This window comes from Salmo salar, chromosome 15, assembly GCF_965601325.2.
Source record: "Salmo salar chromosome 15, fSalSal1, whole genome shotgun sequence".
NCBI classification, from domain to species: Eukaryota; Metazoa; Chordata; class Actinopteri; order Salmoniformes; family Salmonidae; genus Salmo; species Salmo salar.
The window spans coordinates 88212818-88233048 of record NC_138305.1 but is presented as its reverse complement, the minus strand read 5'-3'; the positions used below and the strand labels follow the sequence as shown (position 1 = coordinate 88233048).

Here is a 20231-nt window from a genome sequence, read left to right as displayed (position 1 = left end):
CATGTTCGACTACCTCCGGAGGCGGGCAGCAGGATCTCATCACAATCAGATCACAATGTGTCTTTTGATTGTCTACGCCTGTCAAAAAATGTGGGCACATTCAGAATGTGGACAAGATCAGGACAAAGGATGCAAGTTAGAACCAGGTATAAACAGGGATTCTGAGATGTCCTCCTTAGTCTCATGAACATATTTAAAGAAAAGGGCTACTTTGACATCAAATAATATTAGAAATTAAACTCAATTACAGTATGTTTATTTTGATAAGTGTTTTTGACAGAAACAAGCTCATAATCTTGTTTCATTTCATCTCTGTACATACTTTTTTTTTTTTTTTTTTTTTACAGTTGATAAAGTTACATGCATGTGGGCATCTTCATCTTCATGGGTTGAACACAGTAGGCGAGCATTTAGAGAACAAACGAGAGCTACAAGAAATGTAAGAACAGCAATTCCATTCATTTAAAAAGACAATACAAAATCCAGACATTTTTACATGAGCAATAACAATTTTCAAGTGCAAATACCATTATCAAGTCTATGATACATCATAGCAAACTCATGTAAAAAAAACAAACCAAAAAAACTCAACCATCTGGTGTGTTCAGGCTGCAGGGACAGAGGGATGAAGAGAGGGAAAGGGTGAGTTGGGACAGGTGGTAACAGTGAGTGCTATGGACTGTTGCTATTGACATCGAAATGTTGGGATTTAAAAAAAAACAGGGTGGTATAAATACTAATGGCAACTTTAAAACAAACATTGAAAAGAATACAGATATAGCAGATATTCTGTGATGTGTATTAAACAGTTCCTTCTGACTATGAGGTCTGCATGGCTAGGCCACGCTTGTCTTACAATTTAGCAATGTGGTGAAAATCCTTTTCTCTTATCCAGAAGCACCTGTGCTTACAACTATCTAAAGGTATTGTACAATAGCTTTTACCATTTACACTGTTCATTTTCTCTTTTATTTACAAAAAAAAAAATCTAAAATCAAATAAAAACAGAGTTTCCAAGGGAAATCCTTTATATTTAAGAGCAGTAGCTAACATGTTGATTCTTCTTCAACAAAGGTTTGAGTGTATTAGGATTACTTGTTATCATTGTCATTTGTTTTTACATTGCAATAATTCCATTGTAATAGTATTGCATTGATCAACTATATTTGTTTTTCAACATTATTGTAGTGTGATGCTGAATATAAAGTAACTTCATTCAAAACCCTAACGCCAGTCACATTTGTTTTTTAAATTAGTCCCAGAAAAGACAATCCTTTGTTATGTTTTGACAAATATTAACATTGTTTTTTAGTATTTCTTTAGACACAAAGAGAGGAGTAGCACAATGGAGACTTCATTCATTGCACTTACACAACAAAGGTAGGATGACAGGCTCTAGATCTAGTGCACAAGATAATAACTAGGCTTTTGCTGTGCGGACAGTCTTTGGAAGAGCTGGTCTTATTGGGACAGAATCTGCTCAAGTGTATTTAGATTAAAAAGGATTCAAACCGTGTCAATTTTTGAAAGAAAGAAAAACATTACAATCAGTTGGTAATCCATGGATGGAGATGCAAATGTGATATGACATTCAACTTGGATGAGGACAGGTGTAGGACTGTATTTATACTTATGATGCATCTCTCTGAACACAACATTCTTTTATATTAATTCAATGGACTATTAGTGTGATGCGAGCACAGAAAGAGGACTTGAAATTGAAGAATTAAAGTGACCTTTTTTAAAAGAAGCAGCAAACGTATGTCCCTCATAGACATTTCTCTATCTCTCTCTCACAGAGTTGTGTCCAATAAAGACATTTTCTGTATCACAGAGCCTTGTCCTTTAATTAAGATGTATCTCTGTTTCACTCACCAGTCATGGACCATAGAGACATTTCTCTGTATCTCTCCTCACCAGTCATGGACCATAGAGACATTTATCTGTCTCTATCCTCACCAGTCATGGACCATAGAGACATTTATCTGTCTCTATCCTCACCAGTCATGGACCATAGAGACATTATTTTGTCTCTCTCCTGTGATTCTCACAAATCTAGTTTTCTATTTATTTTCCAAAATGTCCATCACCGTCTCAATTTTTTAAAATAAACTACAATTTATACACTTTGTTAAGTTAACTTGGATATAGACTAACAGAAAATATCTGTAGGTAGGTAACAGACAGTTATACAATCTGGACAGAAGAAAAAAACTGAATAACTGTTTTAACAGTAATACCTTAACAAGAAGTTGCTCTAAGAGCTCAGATATAGTAAGGCTTTGAATGTTATGGAATGTAACAATGACATGAAACTGACAGGTCCTTCTCCTTGAGGATTGCTTATGGAGGATATAGATATACAAAAGGATACTCATTTATCAAAACAGACTCATCCTGGCATGGTAAGAGTTAAAGCTGGAATTTAAGTGAAAGACTATTTATTAAAGCACGTTTACGATAATCCTGTTCCAGCTCAAAACAAATGTGACAAACATATTGCCCTTGTAATATCCTTCTTCCTGTTTGACATAAATGCCTCTACCGTTGTCCATTTTGTCAACAAACAGACAACATGCGTCATCTGAAATGCACACATATCCTTCTAATTATGGATTGCTGTGAAAATGACAGACAAGGCCATCTATGCTATATGATAATAGAAACAAGAATGACAACAGCAACAAACAAAAAAATAGAACGACACAAGCATATTGGAGTCGTGATAAATATTCAGAAAGAAGAGATGGGCAAGAAAGCCTGTACTGTACTTTGACTCAAGTTGGTTGGCTTCAGATACTGCATGGTTTTGGAGAAATTAAAAGGGCATACAACTAAATACTGCAAAACAGATTGAGTTCAACATATGAGGCTGCATAGTGAAGTGTGTCGTCAAAGCCTACAGTATGAAAAAATAGAAGAAAAAAATAGTTATTTCTGTCAACTTGTTAGAAGTCCTGTGAGAGTTTGTTGTTTGGCCTGTTAGAGGGGGGCGGGATCTGGTCCTTCTGGGGCGGGGTTTGATGTGGAGACTACTTATATGGTCGCAAGAAGGCGGAGACTTTGCTGCTTATGAGGCGCAAGAAGGAGCGCGGCAGCATCTCGCTGAACTCCCGAGGGGTGTACTTGAAGTAGTTGTTTGGGTGGGCCAGCACGTCGAAGAGAGTTTTAATCAGCTTTTTATCCTGATAGGAAGAAGAGAACAACACAGCACACTTTACTGACAAGTATTCAAGTATACAAAAGTGTTTACTCAGACAATACCTGACTTTAACATGAACATGACCCACTGAGGGATGCAGTAGTATGTATCTTAGCAGCAGGCACTAACCTTTAGGATTTCTTGATGGTTTTCAGAGGCATAGAGTCTTCCATCTCTGACAATGTCCTCTACAAGCTGTTCATAATCCTCTGTGAATCCACAAAAACACATGATACAGTAAACACCTCAGAATCTGAAGACTTGCCCCCTCTGTTTCCTCAGTGGGTGTCTGTGTGGTTGGGTGAGAGTTTACCGTCATAGGTGACATAGGGGATCTGGAAGCCTCGGGCACTGTTAGCCTCGTTGGACTTGAAGTTAATCCAGAGTCTGCGGGAGCGAGCGGTGAAGGCTATAGGTCGCTCGTACGTCTGACACGTCTCATAGGTGGTGATGGATGTGGCCGACCCTGGAAGAACAGACGAGATACACAGAAGATTGACAAAATACTTTGCACATTGGGTATGCAGGCACTCAATCTCAATCTGCTCTTAAGATCATTTCCTCAACTTGAAAGCTTCTCAAGTTGACGCATTAAAAACTAAAACCTTAAAATGGAACTATGTATAGTACAGTATTTGTTGTTTGAGAATTTTCAGTGTTTATTGAAACCTAGATCCGATCTCTATAGAGTGGATGGGTATTGTGGTTGTGGAACACCACACTGGGTTGAGAGGAGGCTGGTGATGGGAGGACGGCTCATAATAATGGCTGGAATGTAGTGAATGGAATGGTATTAAACACATGCGCTGGGTTATATGAGAGGTGCTTACAGTTCTTCCTCATAACCAGTACGTCTCCACACTCGTCCTCTGAGGGCAGGAAGATCTCAGGCACCACCATGAGGATCTTGCGCTTGTTGGGTGGGTTGATGATCCAGATACATTCTACATTAGCTGGGTAGTTTCCGGGGTAGTTGGGCGACTCAATGTAACCTGTGAACTCGCCCATCTCTCCTCCGCATTCTCGGTCTAATGTACACACACACACACACACACACACACACACACACACACACACACACACACACACACACACACACACACACACACACACACACACACACACACACACACACACACACACACACACACACACACACACACACACACACACACACACACACACACACACACACACACACACACACACACACACACACACAAAATAATACAAGTTATTAGTGAGTCCATCTGGAGTTTTGGGAAGAGAGCCAATATTTCAAAATAAAATACATATTTCTATTTGGCTAGATAGATACAATAAAAAAAAATATTTGTTACGTGTGGATTTGCAACCTGGATGTTTAATGTAATATTCATAGAAAAGGTATGCAAATGAAGGCTCAAGGCTAAATTTTTGAAAGTCCAAAATAAAAAGTGATTCTGTCAGAAAATGCATTCTGTATGCAAATAGCAGGTTTATACAATCAGGAACGTACTCTTGCACTGAGAGACACTGGTGGCCCCATCAAAGTCTGTAGTGGTGTTACCAGGACAGGTGATGCAGTAGTTCTGTCTGAACTCTGTCTGGTAGCTGCCCAAAGGGCAGCGAATACAGCGGTGCACCGTAGTGTTGTAGTAGTGGCCAGGGGAGCACTGAACTGCAGAGAGGAGAGGGACACACACATATGCACACTTACAAACCAAATCTGAGGTGAAATAATATTGATGGCACAGATGTGAGGATAATATGATGTAACTGACCTTTGACCTCACAGTCATGGAAGGAGCTGGACCCCTCCCGTTTGGTGCTCAGCCCCCCTCCGCAGGGGAAGCATAGGGTCCGTCCCAGGTCAGGCTGGTAGGAGCCAAACGGGCATGGCTGGCATGGCTGAAACCCATCACTGGAGAAGTAGCCAGTAGGGCACTGACCTTGATGAAGACAACAGTAACAAGACACTTTCAGTCAGATAGAGATGTACAGTACCCTGTGCTGCACTTCACTATAGGTTACTGTACAATGTTGGCACATGCAGACATATGAATGGATAATTAGTGCAGTCTGCCATCAGGGGTGTGTATGTACCTGCACAGGAGGAGATGTTGCGTGCTCCGGCAGGTCCATGCCCATCACTGCCAGGGCACAGGTCACAGGCCAGCTGCCCCTCCCTCTCCTGAAAGGTGCCAGGTGGGCACTGGATGCAGCGCTCCTGTTCCCCGTGGTAGTACGATCCTGGCAAACATCTGACTGAGAGAATAGCCAGGAGGGGTCTGGTGAGAGAGCTATACAGTACACACACTGACACCAAAAACTCCTGGCTCCAAACTAACTAGCACACCACAGCTCTGGAGATGTTTTTGTATTCAGTACATGAGACTATATGAATACATAAGTACACACGAGTCATAAATAGTCATGAGAACCTATGTCAGTTTATGGTTTGTGTCACGACAGTGTCTTGACTGTTTATGCCATCTGTGATATAATAACATTTTCGTACAGAGTCATGGTCTGCATGGTAACCGGTGACAGAGAAAGATGGCTGCCAAACTGGTCTTTCTTACCACAGCGTCCACTGTCCTTCTCCCGTCCTGGACCACAGTTCTCGTGGCCTGAAGCGACCTGGGGCAGCTTCTGGGCCACCTCGTACTCCAGCCCAGCCACGCGGATCAGGAAACGCTCCTGGTTGATCGACTTCTTTAGGGCCTTGATGTATGTCTTTACCTGCTTCTCCATGCGCTGGCGCAGGCAACTCAGGTTACAGCTCCCTATGGGGGAGAAGGGACAGTCCATATTACCAGATCAATCAATCAATTCATCAATGAATGAATTAAGCAATCAAAAATGAATCAATCAGTCAATCACAGTGTCAGGGAGATATATCAAAGCAGACATCTTGTAAATCTCAGTACTGATTGACCTGTAGTGTCTCCTGGCTTGACCTCCGCCTCGAGCTCCAGGGTGATGCGTGTCACTTCTTTGTTGGTGGGATTACGGACACGACGCCCTTTGGCCTTCTTGGAGGAGTCACATTTGAGGTTGACAAACGTAACCAGGCAGTTATTGCAGGGCTGTCCACTTCCTAGAGACACATTATTGTAAAACAACATTGTAAGTTACTGGGAGTCAACATCAATGCTGGGTCTTTCATGGGTTAGGGGTGGGGTGGTAGCGTTGGTCTGTTAGCAGCATATGTTAGACAGATTTCTGCCTTCATTGCACATAATCACAGTGAGGGTTACTATGTAGCAAATACACAGAGACCCACTTACCTACAAATTTGCTGTTGAATATGCACACACTGAATATGAGACATACAGAAAAAAGAATGCACTGTAGTTGAATTGTCAGTTTTTTTGTAAGGCCATCATTACCAAGGTCTGGAATGTAGGCCAGATGTGGCCCCTCACCTGGCCCCAGCGCTCGGCCCCTGTCCTCAGCCCGGCCTGTCAGCTTGGGGTGCAGGTGGCACTTGGCATCTTTGATCTTGAAAGAGGCGGTCTGCTTCACTGGAGGGGCCCCTGTTTCTACAGGCAAACAGAGCATTGCAGGTGGATGGGTGTAGAGGAGGACCACACTACAATAGGACCATTCCGTCCACAACAGATGCATATATGCAGTGGCACAGATAGGAACAATATACAAACCCATTGATACTGACCACAACCCCTAACCCTAACCCTAGATCCAGCTGCAACCCTAACCTTAACCCTAGATCCAGCTGCAACCCTAACCCTAACCCTAGCTACATCTGCAACCTTCTACCTAAGTCCTAAGAATGCCTCTGTAGGACGCTGTACCTATGCAGCTCGGACTGCTGCTTGTGTTCAGTCTGGCTGGGGATTTGCCTCGTAGGATGGGGATGCCACAGCTCACTGTATAGCTGCTGTCAGATTCTGTAAATGATCCAACATATCGTTACAGCTTCAGTCAGAAGTCATTTAAATCAATAGCACACAATGTTTGAGATAGAAACTGTAACAACGTGTATTAACGCTGATATTGTATATGGATGCCTCTACCTGCCAGATAGTGAGCCTTGGAGGTGCAGGTGAGGGAGCAGCTCTCCTTCTTGCCCGTTTTACTGCAGGTCAGAGTGGTCTTGGGAGCTAGGCCAGGCAGACATTTCACCAGCTCTGGATGAACATAAAAACAACATCACAATCATACACTACTCATCAATTACAACATCCTTTCCATGACTTTGGAACAGAGCCATAATGTGTGTTTCTATGTCCCGACCACCGGGTGGTGGTGTTGTTACATACCAATGCAGTCCTTCCTGTTCCAGTGCAGCTTGTATCCAGTTGGACAAGTACACTCATAGCTGCCCTGAGTGTTGACACAGCCATATTTACAGCTACCGCGGTTTATACTGCACTCATCAATATCTGCAGAGGAAAATGGACAGTTATGACCATGTACAGGTAAACTTTTGTAAATACTTAAGATAAAAACTTGAGATACAAAATATTTTGAAATCCAGTGCTGAGTTAATTAAGCAATTAAAACATCCCATAATGCTTAGGGTTATGTATAAAAATGCCCAGTTGCTCATTATTTTGGCTACCATGGCAAGAAGAAATACATATCTCAAAATGGGTCTCAAATGAGCATGGGGGTATAAAGGCTGTGTGTCTCAGTCACCAGATCTCAACCCAATTGTAACACCAATGAGAGATTCTGGAGCGGTGGCTGAGACAGCTTTTTCCACCACCATCAACAAAATGGAATTTCTCATGGAAGATGGTGTCACATCCCTCCAATAGAGTTCCAGACACTTTTATTATCACAGTTACCTGTATGTCTAGACCCAGCATCCAAGACACTCATATGAGTGGAAATCCACAAGGCAACAATTAAACACATCAAACACATAGACATACAGTACCAGTCAAAAGTTTGGACACACCTACTCATTCAAGGGTTTGGAATGCATTTTCCAACAGCCTTGAAGGAGTTCCCACATATGCTGAGCACTTGTTGGCAGCCCTTCCTTCACTCTGCGGCCCAACTCATCTCAAACCATCTCAATTGGGTTGAAAATAGTAAAAATTAAGAAAAACCCTTGAACGAGTAGGTGTGGCCAAACTTTTGCCTGGTACTGTATGCTCACTCACTCACTCACTCACTCACTCACTCACTCACTCACTCACTCACTCACTCACTCACTCACTCACTCACTCACTCACTCACTCACTCACTCACTCACTCACTCACTCACTCACTCACTCACTCACTCACTCACTCACTCACTCACTCAGTTCTACTGTCAGTGATCACTTCTACAAAAGATGAATGTCTGTTTTGATAAACAGGCCTGATTTCTCATTTCAATCCAGGACGTGATATCACTGCTTTGCATTTCCCCTTGGTCAGAAACTTCTCTTCCCACCAAAGTTCTCTCTCTTTGGGAAGAAGAACACTTGGAGGGACTTTACAGAGCCAGAGAGGAGTAAATGATAATAACTTTTTAACACACATAAACCAAAACCAAGGCAAGGCGGTGTGGCTCGGTGCTGAGGATGAGGAGGACAAGGCAAGGCGGTGTGGCTCGGGGCTGAGGATGAGGAGGACAAGGCAAGGCGGTGTGGCTCGGTGCTGAGGATGAGGAGGACAAGGCAAGGCGGTGTGGCTCGGGGCTGAGGATGAGGAGGACAAGGCAAGGCGGTGTGGCTCGGGGCTGAGGATGAGGAGGACAAGGCAAGGCAGTGTGGTTCGGGGCTGAGGATGAGGAGGACAAGGCAAGGCAGTGTGGCTTGGTGCTGAGGATGAGGGGGACAAGGCAAAGGGGTGTGGCTCGGTGCTGGGCCAAGCCAGACTTAGTGACAGGGACACCAGGAGAGAAACACAGATAATAACAGTGATTGATGATATGGCCTGCTGATAGAATATCGATTAGCTTGATTATTCAGCGTGAATAAAACAGTCTACAAGCCTCCACTGCTCTCTCCCACCATGGAGATGATGACTTCATCAATAGTGTTTGGCTGGGGTTGTGTTGCCACAAAGCAAAGGAGATGCATCTGTCTGTCAAGCTGCTTGTCTGAAGAAATCTGACCTTCACCTTGAATAACTCCATTTAATGACAGAGAGAGAGAGTGAGAGAAAGAGTGTGTGAGAGAGAGAGAGAGAGAGAGACAGAGAGAGTGAGAGAAAGAGTGTGTGTGAGAGAGAGAGACAGAGAGAGAGAGTGAGAGACAGAGAGAGAGAGAGTTGTTTCTATTTTTCTTCTCAAGCTTGAAATGTGAAAAAAACTTTGAGTAAATCTTTGTCAAGCCCTCTCTACAGCTAGCTCTGTCTGTTTTTCTTTCTGTTTGCTCAGAAGAAATCAACTCATTTATCCCAGAGGCCAATGTGGGATTGGAGAATAAGAGGGGAGAGTCAAAGAGAGAGAAGAAAAAGACATTCAGATTGACGTATGCTGACCTCATGCATCATTATTGTCTGTGGATGATATCATCCGCTGGTTTCAAAGGCATTACTCCAACTCCACGGGGGAACGAAAAGAAACATGAAAATGAGCTAGCTCACCCGCCGGCTCTTGCTTTCTTCAATAGGCAGCAATACCTGTCATCTCCCTGACACGCAGACACACATTCTTCTGCCCCAGACTCCAGTGAGACTGAGAGGCTATAGAATAGGCTAATCACAGTTTGACTGTGAAGGTCAACAGTAAACTGAGGGCACCATGTCTGTAGAGAATGGGGTACCTTGTTTTCTTAAAAACTTCTTAGGGCTAGGGGGCGGTATTCGGAAGTTCGGATAACTGACGTGCCCAAAGTAAACTGCCTGTTACTCAGGCCCAGAAGCTAGGATATGTATATAATTGGTAGTATTGGATAGAAAACACTCAGTTTCTAAAACTGTTAAAATAATGTATGTGAGTATAACAGAACTGATATGGCCGGAAAAAACCAGAGGAGAATCCATCCGGAATTTTTGTTTTTTGAGGTCACCACCCATTCAGACACTTGTCTATGGGATATTCAAAGGAAATCCTCCCAGATTGCAGTTCCTATGGCTTCCACTAGATGTCAATAGTCTTTAGAAAGGGTTTCATGCTTGTTTTTTGAAAAGATTGCTAGAATTTGTACTTTTTCAAGGTGGCTCTCATTTGGACTGTAGTCTTGTGGCGCCCATGGTTGAGGGCGCGCACTTCGTTATTTATCTCCGGTATTGAACATACTATTCTCCTTCTTAAATGTTATAGTTTATTTACATATTAGGGTACCTGAGGATTGATTAGAACCGTTGTTTGACTTGTTTGGACAAAGTTTATTGGTAACTTTTGGGATTGCTTTGTCTGCATGTTGAACGACTGGAATGGGTGGATTACTGAATCAAATGCGCCAACTAAACTGACTTTTTGGGGATATAAAGAAGGCCTTTATCGAACAAAATGACCATTTGTTGTGTAGCTGGGACCCTTGGGATTGCAAACAGAGGAAAATCTTCAAAGGTAAGTGATTTATTTTATTGCTATTTCTGACTTTTGTGACGCCTCTGCTGGTTTGGAAAATGATTTTAAAGATTTTTTGGGCGGGGCGCTGTCCTCAGATAATCGCATGGTATGCTTTCATCGAAAAGCCTTTTTGAAATCTGACAATGCGGCTGGATTAATAAGAAGATAAGCTTTTAAATTATGTATGACACATGTATTTTCATTCATGTTTAATATTAACGATTTTTGTATTTTGAATTTCGCGCTCTGCAATTTCACTGGATGTTGTCGAGATGGGGCGCTAGCGTCCCACCTAGCCTTAGGAAGTTTAAGTCTACTCAATGCTTATCAAGTGATTGTAACCAAGTAAAATAGAACACATATATAAGTTGTATTCCAATGATCAAATATCAACTTGGTTTTATGTAAACAACATATTGATTCATTCAGATAGAATAATCAGACAGTAACATCTACTCTACAGCTAGCGTACCACCTCAATGCATGCCTCTCTCACTTTAACGCCACAGTATAACTCCACCATGTGGTTTTCCTAATGTCTCAGTCAGGGTAGTCTCTCTCAGATGTCAGCTGAAGCCAGTGATGACAGGCCTCCACAGCAGGTCACTGACCTAATAGGGGTTATTTAGGGTGAGTCCATTGTTAAGCACTGAGGAGCAGTCTCTGGAGTGTTTGGCAGCTATATTTCAACTGATAAACTACGGTGGGGAATAACACAACCTTGGTTACTGCTGTGGAAGAGGAGGTGCAGGGGAAGCAACATAAATCTCAGGGTTATCTAACAGTTCCGACAGTGTAGACTAGAAGAGGGAGGGAGAGTCATTCATCACCAGTAGGACTTTTCTAGAATGGCACACAGATACACACACAGCTCTTATGCCAGGCAACTACTCTGCCCTCTCATTCACACATTTTACATTCCATGTGCTGGAAATATGCTATCATAACATTCCTGCATTGGTAGACCTGTCAAAACAAACAAGAATGGAGAATAAATAATTGGAAAGCTATGTGTTTTGTGTGTGTACATAGTCTGTCTCTCTGTCTCTCTCTCTCTGTCTCTTTCTCTCTCCTCTCTCTCTGTCGCTCTCTCTCTTTGTCTCTCTCTCTCTGTCTCTATTTCTCTTTGTCTCTCTCTCGGTCTCTCTCAATTCAATTTCAATTTAAGGGCTTTATTGGCATGGAAAACATATGTTAACTTTGCCAAAGCAAGTAAAATAGATAATAAAAAGTTAAATAAACAATTACAATTTACAGTAAACATTGCACTCACAAAAGTTCCAAAAGAACAAAGACATTTCAAATGTCATATTATGTGCAAATAGTTAAAGTACAAAAGGGAAAATAAATCAACATAAGTATGGGTTATATTTACAATGGTGTTTGTTCTTCACTGGTCACAAATATTGCTGCTGTGATGGCACACTGTGGTATTTCACCCAATAGATATGGGAGTTTATCTAAATTGGGTTTGTTTTCAAATTCTTTGTGGATCTGTGTAATCTGAGGGAAATATGTGTCTCTAATATGGTCATACATTTGGCAGGAGGTTAGGAAGTACAGCTCAAATTCCATCTCATTTTGTGGGCAGTGTGCTCATAGACTGTCTTCTCTTGAGAGCCAGGTCTGCCTATGGCGGCCTTTCTCAATAGCAAGGCTATGCTCACTGAGTCTGTACATAGTCAAAGCTTTCCTTAAGGTTTGGTCAGTCACAGTGGTCAGGTATTCTGCAAATGTGTACTCTCTGTTTAGGGCCAAATAGCATTCTAGTTTGCTCTGTTTTTTTGTAAATTCTTTCCAATGTGTCAAGTAATTATCTTTTTGTTTTCTCATGATATGTTTGGGTTTAATTGTGTTACTCTCCTTGGGCTCTGTGCAGTCTGTTTGTGTTTGTGAACAGAGCCGCAGGACCAGCTTGCTTAGTGGACTCTTCTCCAGGTTCATCCCTCTATTGGTGAGGGCTTTGTTATGGAAGGTTTGGGAATCGCTTCCTTTTAAGTGGTTGTAGAATTTAACGTCTCTTTTTCTGGATTTTGATAATTAGCGGGTATCGGCCTAATTCTGCTCTGCATGCATTATTTGGTGTTTTACATTGTACATGGAGGATATTTTTTCATTCTGCATACAGTCTCAATTTGGTGTTTGTCCAATTTTGTGAATTCTCTCTCTCTCTCCTCTTTCTCTGTCTCGCTCTGTCTCTCTCTTTCTCTCTCTGTCACTCTCTCTCTCACTCTCAATGTCCTACACCTCCTCTGAGAGACCCTCTGCTGAGAGGTCTCTGGAGACAGCATCAGATTCAGACCCGTGATACACAGACCATCAAAGGGCCGCTGAAACAGCCTGATGTGCTCAAACAGGTCCCTCTCTCTCTCTGCCCTGCAGATCTGGCACACACCAGTCGTCTGGAACTACCAAACCTCTAGCACACTGGAATAGATTAACTTTACCACAGCATCAAGCACATCCTCTTATAAGAGCTGTTTGTTTTAGTGCAACAGGTGGAGCCATGTGTGCTACTGTCTACTACTCATGTCACAAAATCAAGGCTAAATCAGTCTTCCTCCAACTCGGGATTGCTAGCATTAGACTGACTGGTCTGGTGAGCAATATGGAATTATTAGCCATACAAACAGACTACACAAAATACAGTTGGTATAGAAACTAGATGAAGTAATGCCAATGAATATTCAAGTTACGAGGGATAACGGTCTAGAGAAAGTGTGGTGGACTGGGTGAGTAATGGTGTACAGAGATCTGGAGAGGGGGGGATAACGGTCTAGAGAAAGTGTGGTGGACTGGGTGAGTAATAGTGTACAGAGATCTGGAGAGGGGGGATAACGGTCTAGAGAAAGTGTGGTGGACTGGGTGAGTAATAGTGTACAGAGATCTGGAGAGGGGGGATAACGGTCTAGAGAAAGTGTGGTGGACTGGGTGAGTAATAGTGTACAGAGATCTGGAGAGGGGGGATAACGGTCTAGAGAAAGTGTGGTGGACTGGGTGAGTAATAGTGTACAGAGATCTGGAGAGGGGGGATAACGGTCTAGAGAAAGTGTGGTGGACTGGGTGAGTAATAGTGTACAGAGATCTGGAGAGGGGGGATAACGGTCTAGAGAAAGTGTGGTGGACTGGGTGAGTAATAGTGTACAGAGACCTGGAGAGGGGGGATAAGTGTCACCTTACCTCCACAATGTGCCAGACCGTAGAGAACATAGCCTTTATGACAGAAGCACTGGAAGCTGCCAGGGGAGTTGACGCAGGAATGGTCACACGCCCGGTCAAAAGAACACTCGTCAATGTCTGGGAAGAGGGGGAATATAGAGAGACAGGTATGAATTCCCATTATTCACTTACACAACTTCTTACAACTCATTTAAGATTTTATAATGAGAAAAAATAATATTTATGGCAGCTTGCAGCTTGAATTAGTAATAAATTGCAATGCGACTTGGCAAATAACAAAACGTTTTTTTAAATAGAAAATTATTTTGTTTGGAATGAGACATTGGTTGACAGTCTGAGCAGGAGTCTGAGCAGGAGTATGTTTCCCCTACTGATAACAGGAGCTTTGGACCATTTTTCAATTCCTGAACTACCTGTCGATCATTTCCCCATATCACTGTTTCGTCCACAAAAAAAATGACAATTTAATGAACATTCCCTCTAGCTCACTATCTTACAAATGTCTCATTATTTTGTTCTGAAGCCAATTGGAAATAATCTGTCTGAGAAGCAGAGAGTCATGAATATGTCTGTCTAAAGGAAATACCCCATACCTCTGCAGCCAACTTCCCTGCCCCTGCCCCTGCCACCCAGCACTGCATTGTTACTTTCTCTATCCTTATTCCCTGCTTGTCTTTATCAGATGAATGGAACACCACTGGACTCATACATGTACCTCTGATATCACTCTCCATGCCTGTGAATACAATGGAGCTGAGTCCATTAACATAATACATGAAAGTAGGTGGAGGACATTGGGTTCAGGAGCCTACCATCCAATATTTAAATGACTGCAATTACCAGTGTTGGGGAAGCTACTCTGAAATCATAGTTTACCAAACTACACTGAACAAAAATATAAACGCAACATGTAAAGTGTTGGTCCCATGTTTCATGAGCTAAAATAAAAAATCCCAGACATTTTACAGAAAACGTTTTTCTCTCTATGAGGGAACATGCAATTGGCATGCTGACTGCAGGAATGTCCACCAGAGCTGTTGCCAGAGAATTTCATGTTCATTTCTCTACCATAAGCCATCTCCAACGTCGTTTTAGAGAATTTGGCAATACGTCCAACCGGCCTCAAAACCACAGACCACGTGTAACCATGTCAGCCCTCCACATCCGGCTTCTTCACCTGCGGGGTCGTCTGAGACCAAAGTGGGTGGGCCTATAGCTTCCCATGTCCACCCATGGCTGCGCCCCTGCCCAGTCATGTGAAATCCATACATTTTTATTAACTGATTTCTTTATATGAACTGTAAAATCATTGAAATTGTTGCATGTTGCATTTATATTTTATGTATGCGTCATAGACACAGCCAATGAGTTTTCTACTTGGCAAGCCTCTTGTAAGAATACCTCCAACCAAAGAAGTGGGCTTGGGTTGAGTTAAACGCCACGCCCATTAAGTGATCCGTTTTCAAAAAGAGTAGACAGGGAGTCTTCAGTGTGTCGGGAGGAACACAGGCTGATGTCGAACATTTCAAACACCCCTAAAAGGTTTTATTACTGCAATTTGGCATAAAGAGGAGATATTCATCCAGGTAAAGAATTGGAAGTGATCTCCACTTCATGTTCACGTTGTGAACTCTCTATCTTGAATGGAATCATATTTCTGTTTAACACTGGGCTACTGAGAAAGAAATGCTTTTCATGTATTACCACATTGGTTTATTATTTTGGGGCAGAGTAGAGCTTTAAGGGGCAGTGCAGTTAAACATTTGATTGTAGATTTTTTTTAATGATATTTCCACACTATGAGGTCGAAATAACACTCAGAAACTGTGAAAATTATGATAATGCCCTTGTTGTGTAAGAGCTGTTTGAATGAAAAATCCTGGAATTTCAACCTGTGGGATGGAGTTTTTGGCCCAAATCATGAAATCCCAATCTGACCAATGACCAGTCATCTTATATCTGCATATGAATCCTCATACTTTGAATGGGTAAGTGGGTTTTGACTAAATGGGATACAGCATTTGTCAGATTTGACTTTTCGTAGCAGGTTAAGATAACTTACGCAGCAGGTTAGGATAATTAACGTAGCAGGTTAGGAGAAATAGGTTAAGGTTAGGAAAAGTTTTGACGGCAATTTGACAAAAGCTGTATCCCTTCTAGGGTAAGCTAGGTAGGCCCTAGCTGTGTATGTATATATATTTAAATTTGTATCAACACACCAACACGATCAGACAGAGCATTTCAATGGCAAAAGGAGGCTCAGGGAAATAAATTATAAAAAATATATTTTGAGTTATTTTCATGAAATAAAAACACACAGTGATTTATTAGTCATACAGTGATGATTTAAAAATACAGTGATGATTTAAAAAAAAATCTAAAATGTAAAAGACTGCATGGGGGCTTTAAGAGCTAACTTTTACTTAGCTGTCAAAAATAGAAATTAATTGGCATCTAAATGGCATAATTTGTTTTGTTTGAAAGAACTCCTCTGGGATTTTGGGATGCTAGCTAACATCTCAGGACTGGGGTTGACTGGGTACATGCTTTGCTACTGGGACATACTCTATCCAGCTCTGATCAATATGATTCAATGGGAAGAAGCAACCTGTAGTGTTGTATTGTACTACACTGTACAAAGTAAGGGATGGGCTTGGATGTTTCAGGATGCCTGGGACTATGTTCGTTGTTTACCAGCAGGTAAGGTGAGGTATGCAGTGGTTGGCAGGGCTTGAGACCCATGGTGTACGTGCAGATGAGGAATACACTGAAGGAACAGTGGCTGGTGTTTTTTAACACAACACAGGCAGAAACCCCCTTGCTTGCTCCCTCAATCTGAACAATTTCACATTTCTACAATTGTGTTATTTACAAGGACACAGGTTTCTTACACCAATCCTCCTCCGTAGCAGCAATTACGCTGACTCACGCTGTGCCGAACTGGCCTACGAATCACCCCACCACCTCCTCTTCCCCCCTCAGCTGCACAAAATAACAATCCTTCAGAGCAAATAAATGTTACAACAATAGAATGGTGGAACAATGCCTGGCCGAGGCTGTTTACACAGAGTAGATAAGGCCTTGATGCTCCTCCTGGGGGAGACCTAGTAAGATCTGATAAGGGCCCTCCGACAACGCCCTCATAGGGATTAGCAGGGGATGAGGGGAAGGGAGGGTAGGGTAGGGGGGAGGAAGGGTCGAGAAATGCCTCCAAGCCCTGGACCGGGCCAGACATGTCGCGTCTTGATTGATGGGCCGCGGGCCGCTGACAGTTGGGAAACACAGTGGCCGTTCAAAGCAAGATAAACGGGGTTGTGGAGTTCAGTTTATACATCCCAACACCTTACTACAGTATGCACTTTGTGTACTGTAGTAGGCTCTTCTTTTTACCGAACAGCACAGCCACATCTCTAATAAGTCAGGACTTATTAGGATTGTTTTTATAGCTATTTTACTCACGTATGGCACTGCCTTCATGTGGTATAGATAAGAGTGTTATTTGGGCCTATGCTTACCACATTTCCCTCTTCCTTTTTGCTCCCCAAAGTGTCCAACAACAATGGCCAGCCAGGCCAGATCTCAGCTAGCTAGCGTGGGAGATGGTCCCTGCTCCAGTCACCCAGCTGGGCCTTGGACTGAGGAAGTGCTGACCACACACCACTTACCTAAGAATTATACTGAACAAGAATATAAACGCAACACACAACAATTTCTACGATTTTACTGAGTTACAGTTCATATGATGAAATCAGTCAATTGAAATAAATGGCCCAAACACAGATACAGAATCCAGGGAGTGTTCTCCGAGCAGGAGCAGAACAGTTGGCATGCATATTCATTTTCAACCTCTCCTTGTCCTAGTCTGTAATCCCCACATGTTTTAAGATGAGCACCATCCTTCCGGTCCCCAAGAACTCTAAGGCTTCATGCCACAAGGACTACCGCCCTGTAGTACTCACCTCTGTAATCATGAAGAGTAGTGGAGAAGGTGGAAAGTTTTAAGTTCCTCGGCGTACACATCACGGACAAACTGAAATGGTCCACCCACACAGACAGCATGGTGAAGAAGGAGCAGCAGCGCCTCTTCAACCTCAGGAGGCTGAAGAAATTTGGCTTGTCACCAAAAACACTCACAAACCTTTACAGATGCACAATCGAGAGCATCCTGTCGGGCTGTATCACCGCCTGGTACGGCAACTGCTCCACCCACAACCGTAAGGCTCTCCAGAGGGTAGTGAGGTCTGCACAACGCATCACCGGGGGCAAACTACCTGCCCTCCAGGACACCTATACCACCCGATGTCACAGGAAGGCCAAAAAGATCATCAAGGACATCAACCACCCGAGCCACTGCCTGTTCACCCCGCTATCATCCAGAAGGCGAGGTCAGTACAGGTGCATCAAAGCTGGGACCGAGAGACTGAAAAACAGCCATGACTAACATTGAGTGGCTGCTGCCAACATACTGACTCAAATCTCTAGCCACTTTAATAATTAAAAATTGGATGTAATAAATGTATCACTAGTCACTTTAAACAATGCCACTTTATATAATGTTTATATTACTCATCTCATATGTATATACTGTACTCTATACCATCTACTGCATCTTGCCTATGCCGTTCGGCCATCGCTCATCCATATATTTATATGTACATATTCTTATTAATTCCTTTACACTTGTGTGTAAAAGGTAGTTGTTGTGAAATTGTTAGATTACTTGTTAGATATTACTGCACGGTCAGAACTAGAAACACAAGCATTTCGCTACACTCGCATTAACATCTGCTAACCATGTGTATGTGACCATACCAGACACCCTAGACCCACTCCAATTTGCAAACCGCCCCAACAGATCCATAGATGACACAATCTCAATTGCTCTCCACACTGCCCTCACCCACCTAGATAAGATACTGTACCTATGTGAAAATGCTGTTCATTGACTACAGCTCAGCGTTCAACACCATTGTCCCCTCCAAGCTCATCACCAAGCTCAGGACCCTGGGACTGAACACCTCCCTCTACAACTGGATCCTGGACGTCAACACAGGGGCCCCACAGGGGTGTGTGTTTAGTCCCCTCCTATACTCCCTGTTCACCCAGGACTGCGTGGCCACGCATGACCAACACCATCATCAACTTTGCTGACAACACGATGGTGGTAGGCCTGATCACTGGCGACGATGACTCAGCCTACAGGGAGGAGGTTAGTGACCTGGCAGAGTAGTGCCAGATCAACAGTCTCTCCCTCAACATCAGTAAGACCAAGGAGCTGATCGTGGACTACAAGGGGGGGAGGACTGCAGTTGAGTAGGTCAAGAGTAGGTCAAGAGTGCCCAAATCACTAAAGACTTAAAATGGTCCAAACACACACGCACAGTAGTGAAGAAAGTAAGACAGCCCCTCAGGAGGTTGAAAAAGTTCAAAGCTGTACCATTGAGAGCATCTTGACTGGCTGCATCACTGCCTGGTATGGCAATAGCACCCTCGATCTCATGGCGCTACAGAAGGTGGTGCAGACAGCCCAGTACATCACTGGGGCCGAGCTCCCTTCCATCCCAGACATCTATATCAGGCGATGTGGTAGGAAGGTCCGGAAAATCGTTAAAGACTTCAACCACCCAAGCCATAGACTATTCTCACTGCTTCCACTGCTTCCACCGGTACATCAAGTCTGGCACCAACAGGCTCTTGAGCAGCTTCTATCCCCAAGCAATAAGACTGATAAATAGCTAACACAATAGCTACACAGACTATCTGAGTTAGCCTTGTATCTTTATTGACCTATTTGTATTTTTGCACTGTATCGATGCACACGGAGAGGGCCATACACACTCACAAACACTCACTCCATCATCTGCTCACTCACACACACATTTATACTGACTCTACACACAATCACACCCACCCACTCACATACAAGCTGCTGCTACTCTGTTCATCATACATCCTGTTGCCTAGTCATCTTACCCCTATACATTTCTACCTCTATCACTCCAGAACACCTGCACATTCTGAATATGGTATTGGAACTGACCCTGTATATAGTATGCTTACTTACTTATTGTGTTCTTCATATTTCTTCTTATTTCTTGTGTGTTTTTCTAGTATTACATTGTTATTGATTATTGCATTGCTGGGTTTTGAGTTTGCAAGAAAGGAATTTCACTGTACTTGTGCATGTGACATGAAAAACATGAAACTTGACATCCATCTGTTGGTCACAGATACCTTAAAAAAAAGATAGGACATGGATCAGAAAACCAGTCAGTATCTGGTGTGACCACCATTTGGCTCATGCAGTGCTAAATATCTCCTTCGCATAGAGTTGATCAGGCTGTTGATTGTGGCCTGTGGAATGTTGTCCCATTCCTCTTTAAT

At 42.9% G+C, this 20231-nt stretch overlaps 1 protein-coding gene across 4 annotated transcripts in view; it reads right to left on the bottom strand.

Moving 5' to 3' along the window:
- Positions 1-440: 440 nt before the first annotated feature.
- The window catches only part of LOC106572352 (signal peptide, CUB and EGF-like domain-containing protein 3), a 115112-nt gene continuing 95321 nt past the window's right edge, over positions 441-20231 (bottom strand). For 2 of the 4 annotated variants that reach the window (XM_014146408.3, XM_014146410.3), the window contains 14 exons: positions 13848-13964; positions 7471-7593; positions 7225-7338; positions 7003-7098; positions 6577-6729; positions 6123-6284; positions 5767-5970; positions 5288-5449; positions 4966-5133; positions 4701-4862; positions 4033-4230; positions 3516-3668; positions 3332-3411; positions 441-3185 (listed from right to left, as the gene is read on the bottom strand). In XM_014146408.3, coding sequence (XP_014001883.1) covers positions 3033-3185; positions 3332-3411; positions 3516-3668; positions 4033-4230; positions 4701-4862; positions 4966-5133; positions 5288-5449; positions 5767-5970; positions 6123-6284; positions 6577-6729; positions 7003-7098; positions 7225-7338; positions 7471-7593; positions 13848-13964 — 2045 coding nt within the window. In that variant the 3' untranslated portion in view covers positions 441-3032. The remainder of the gene's footprint in view (positions 3186-3331; positions 3412-3515; positions 3669-4032; positions 4231-4700; positions 4863-4965; positions 5134-5287; positions 5450-5766; positions 5971-6122; positions 6285-6576; positions 6730-7002; positions 7099-7224; positions 7339-7470; positions 7594-13847; positions 13965-20231) is intronic. The other 2 variants (XM_014146409.3, XM_014146411.3) reach the window with 1 other exon arrangement.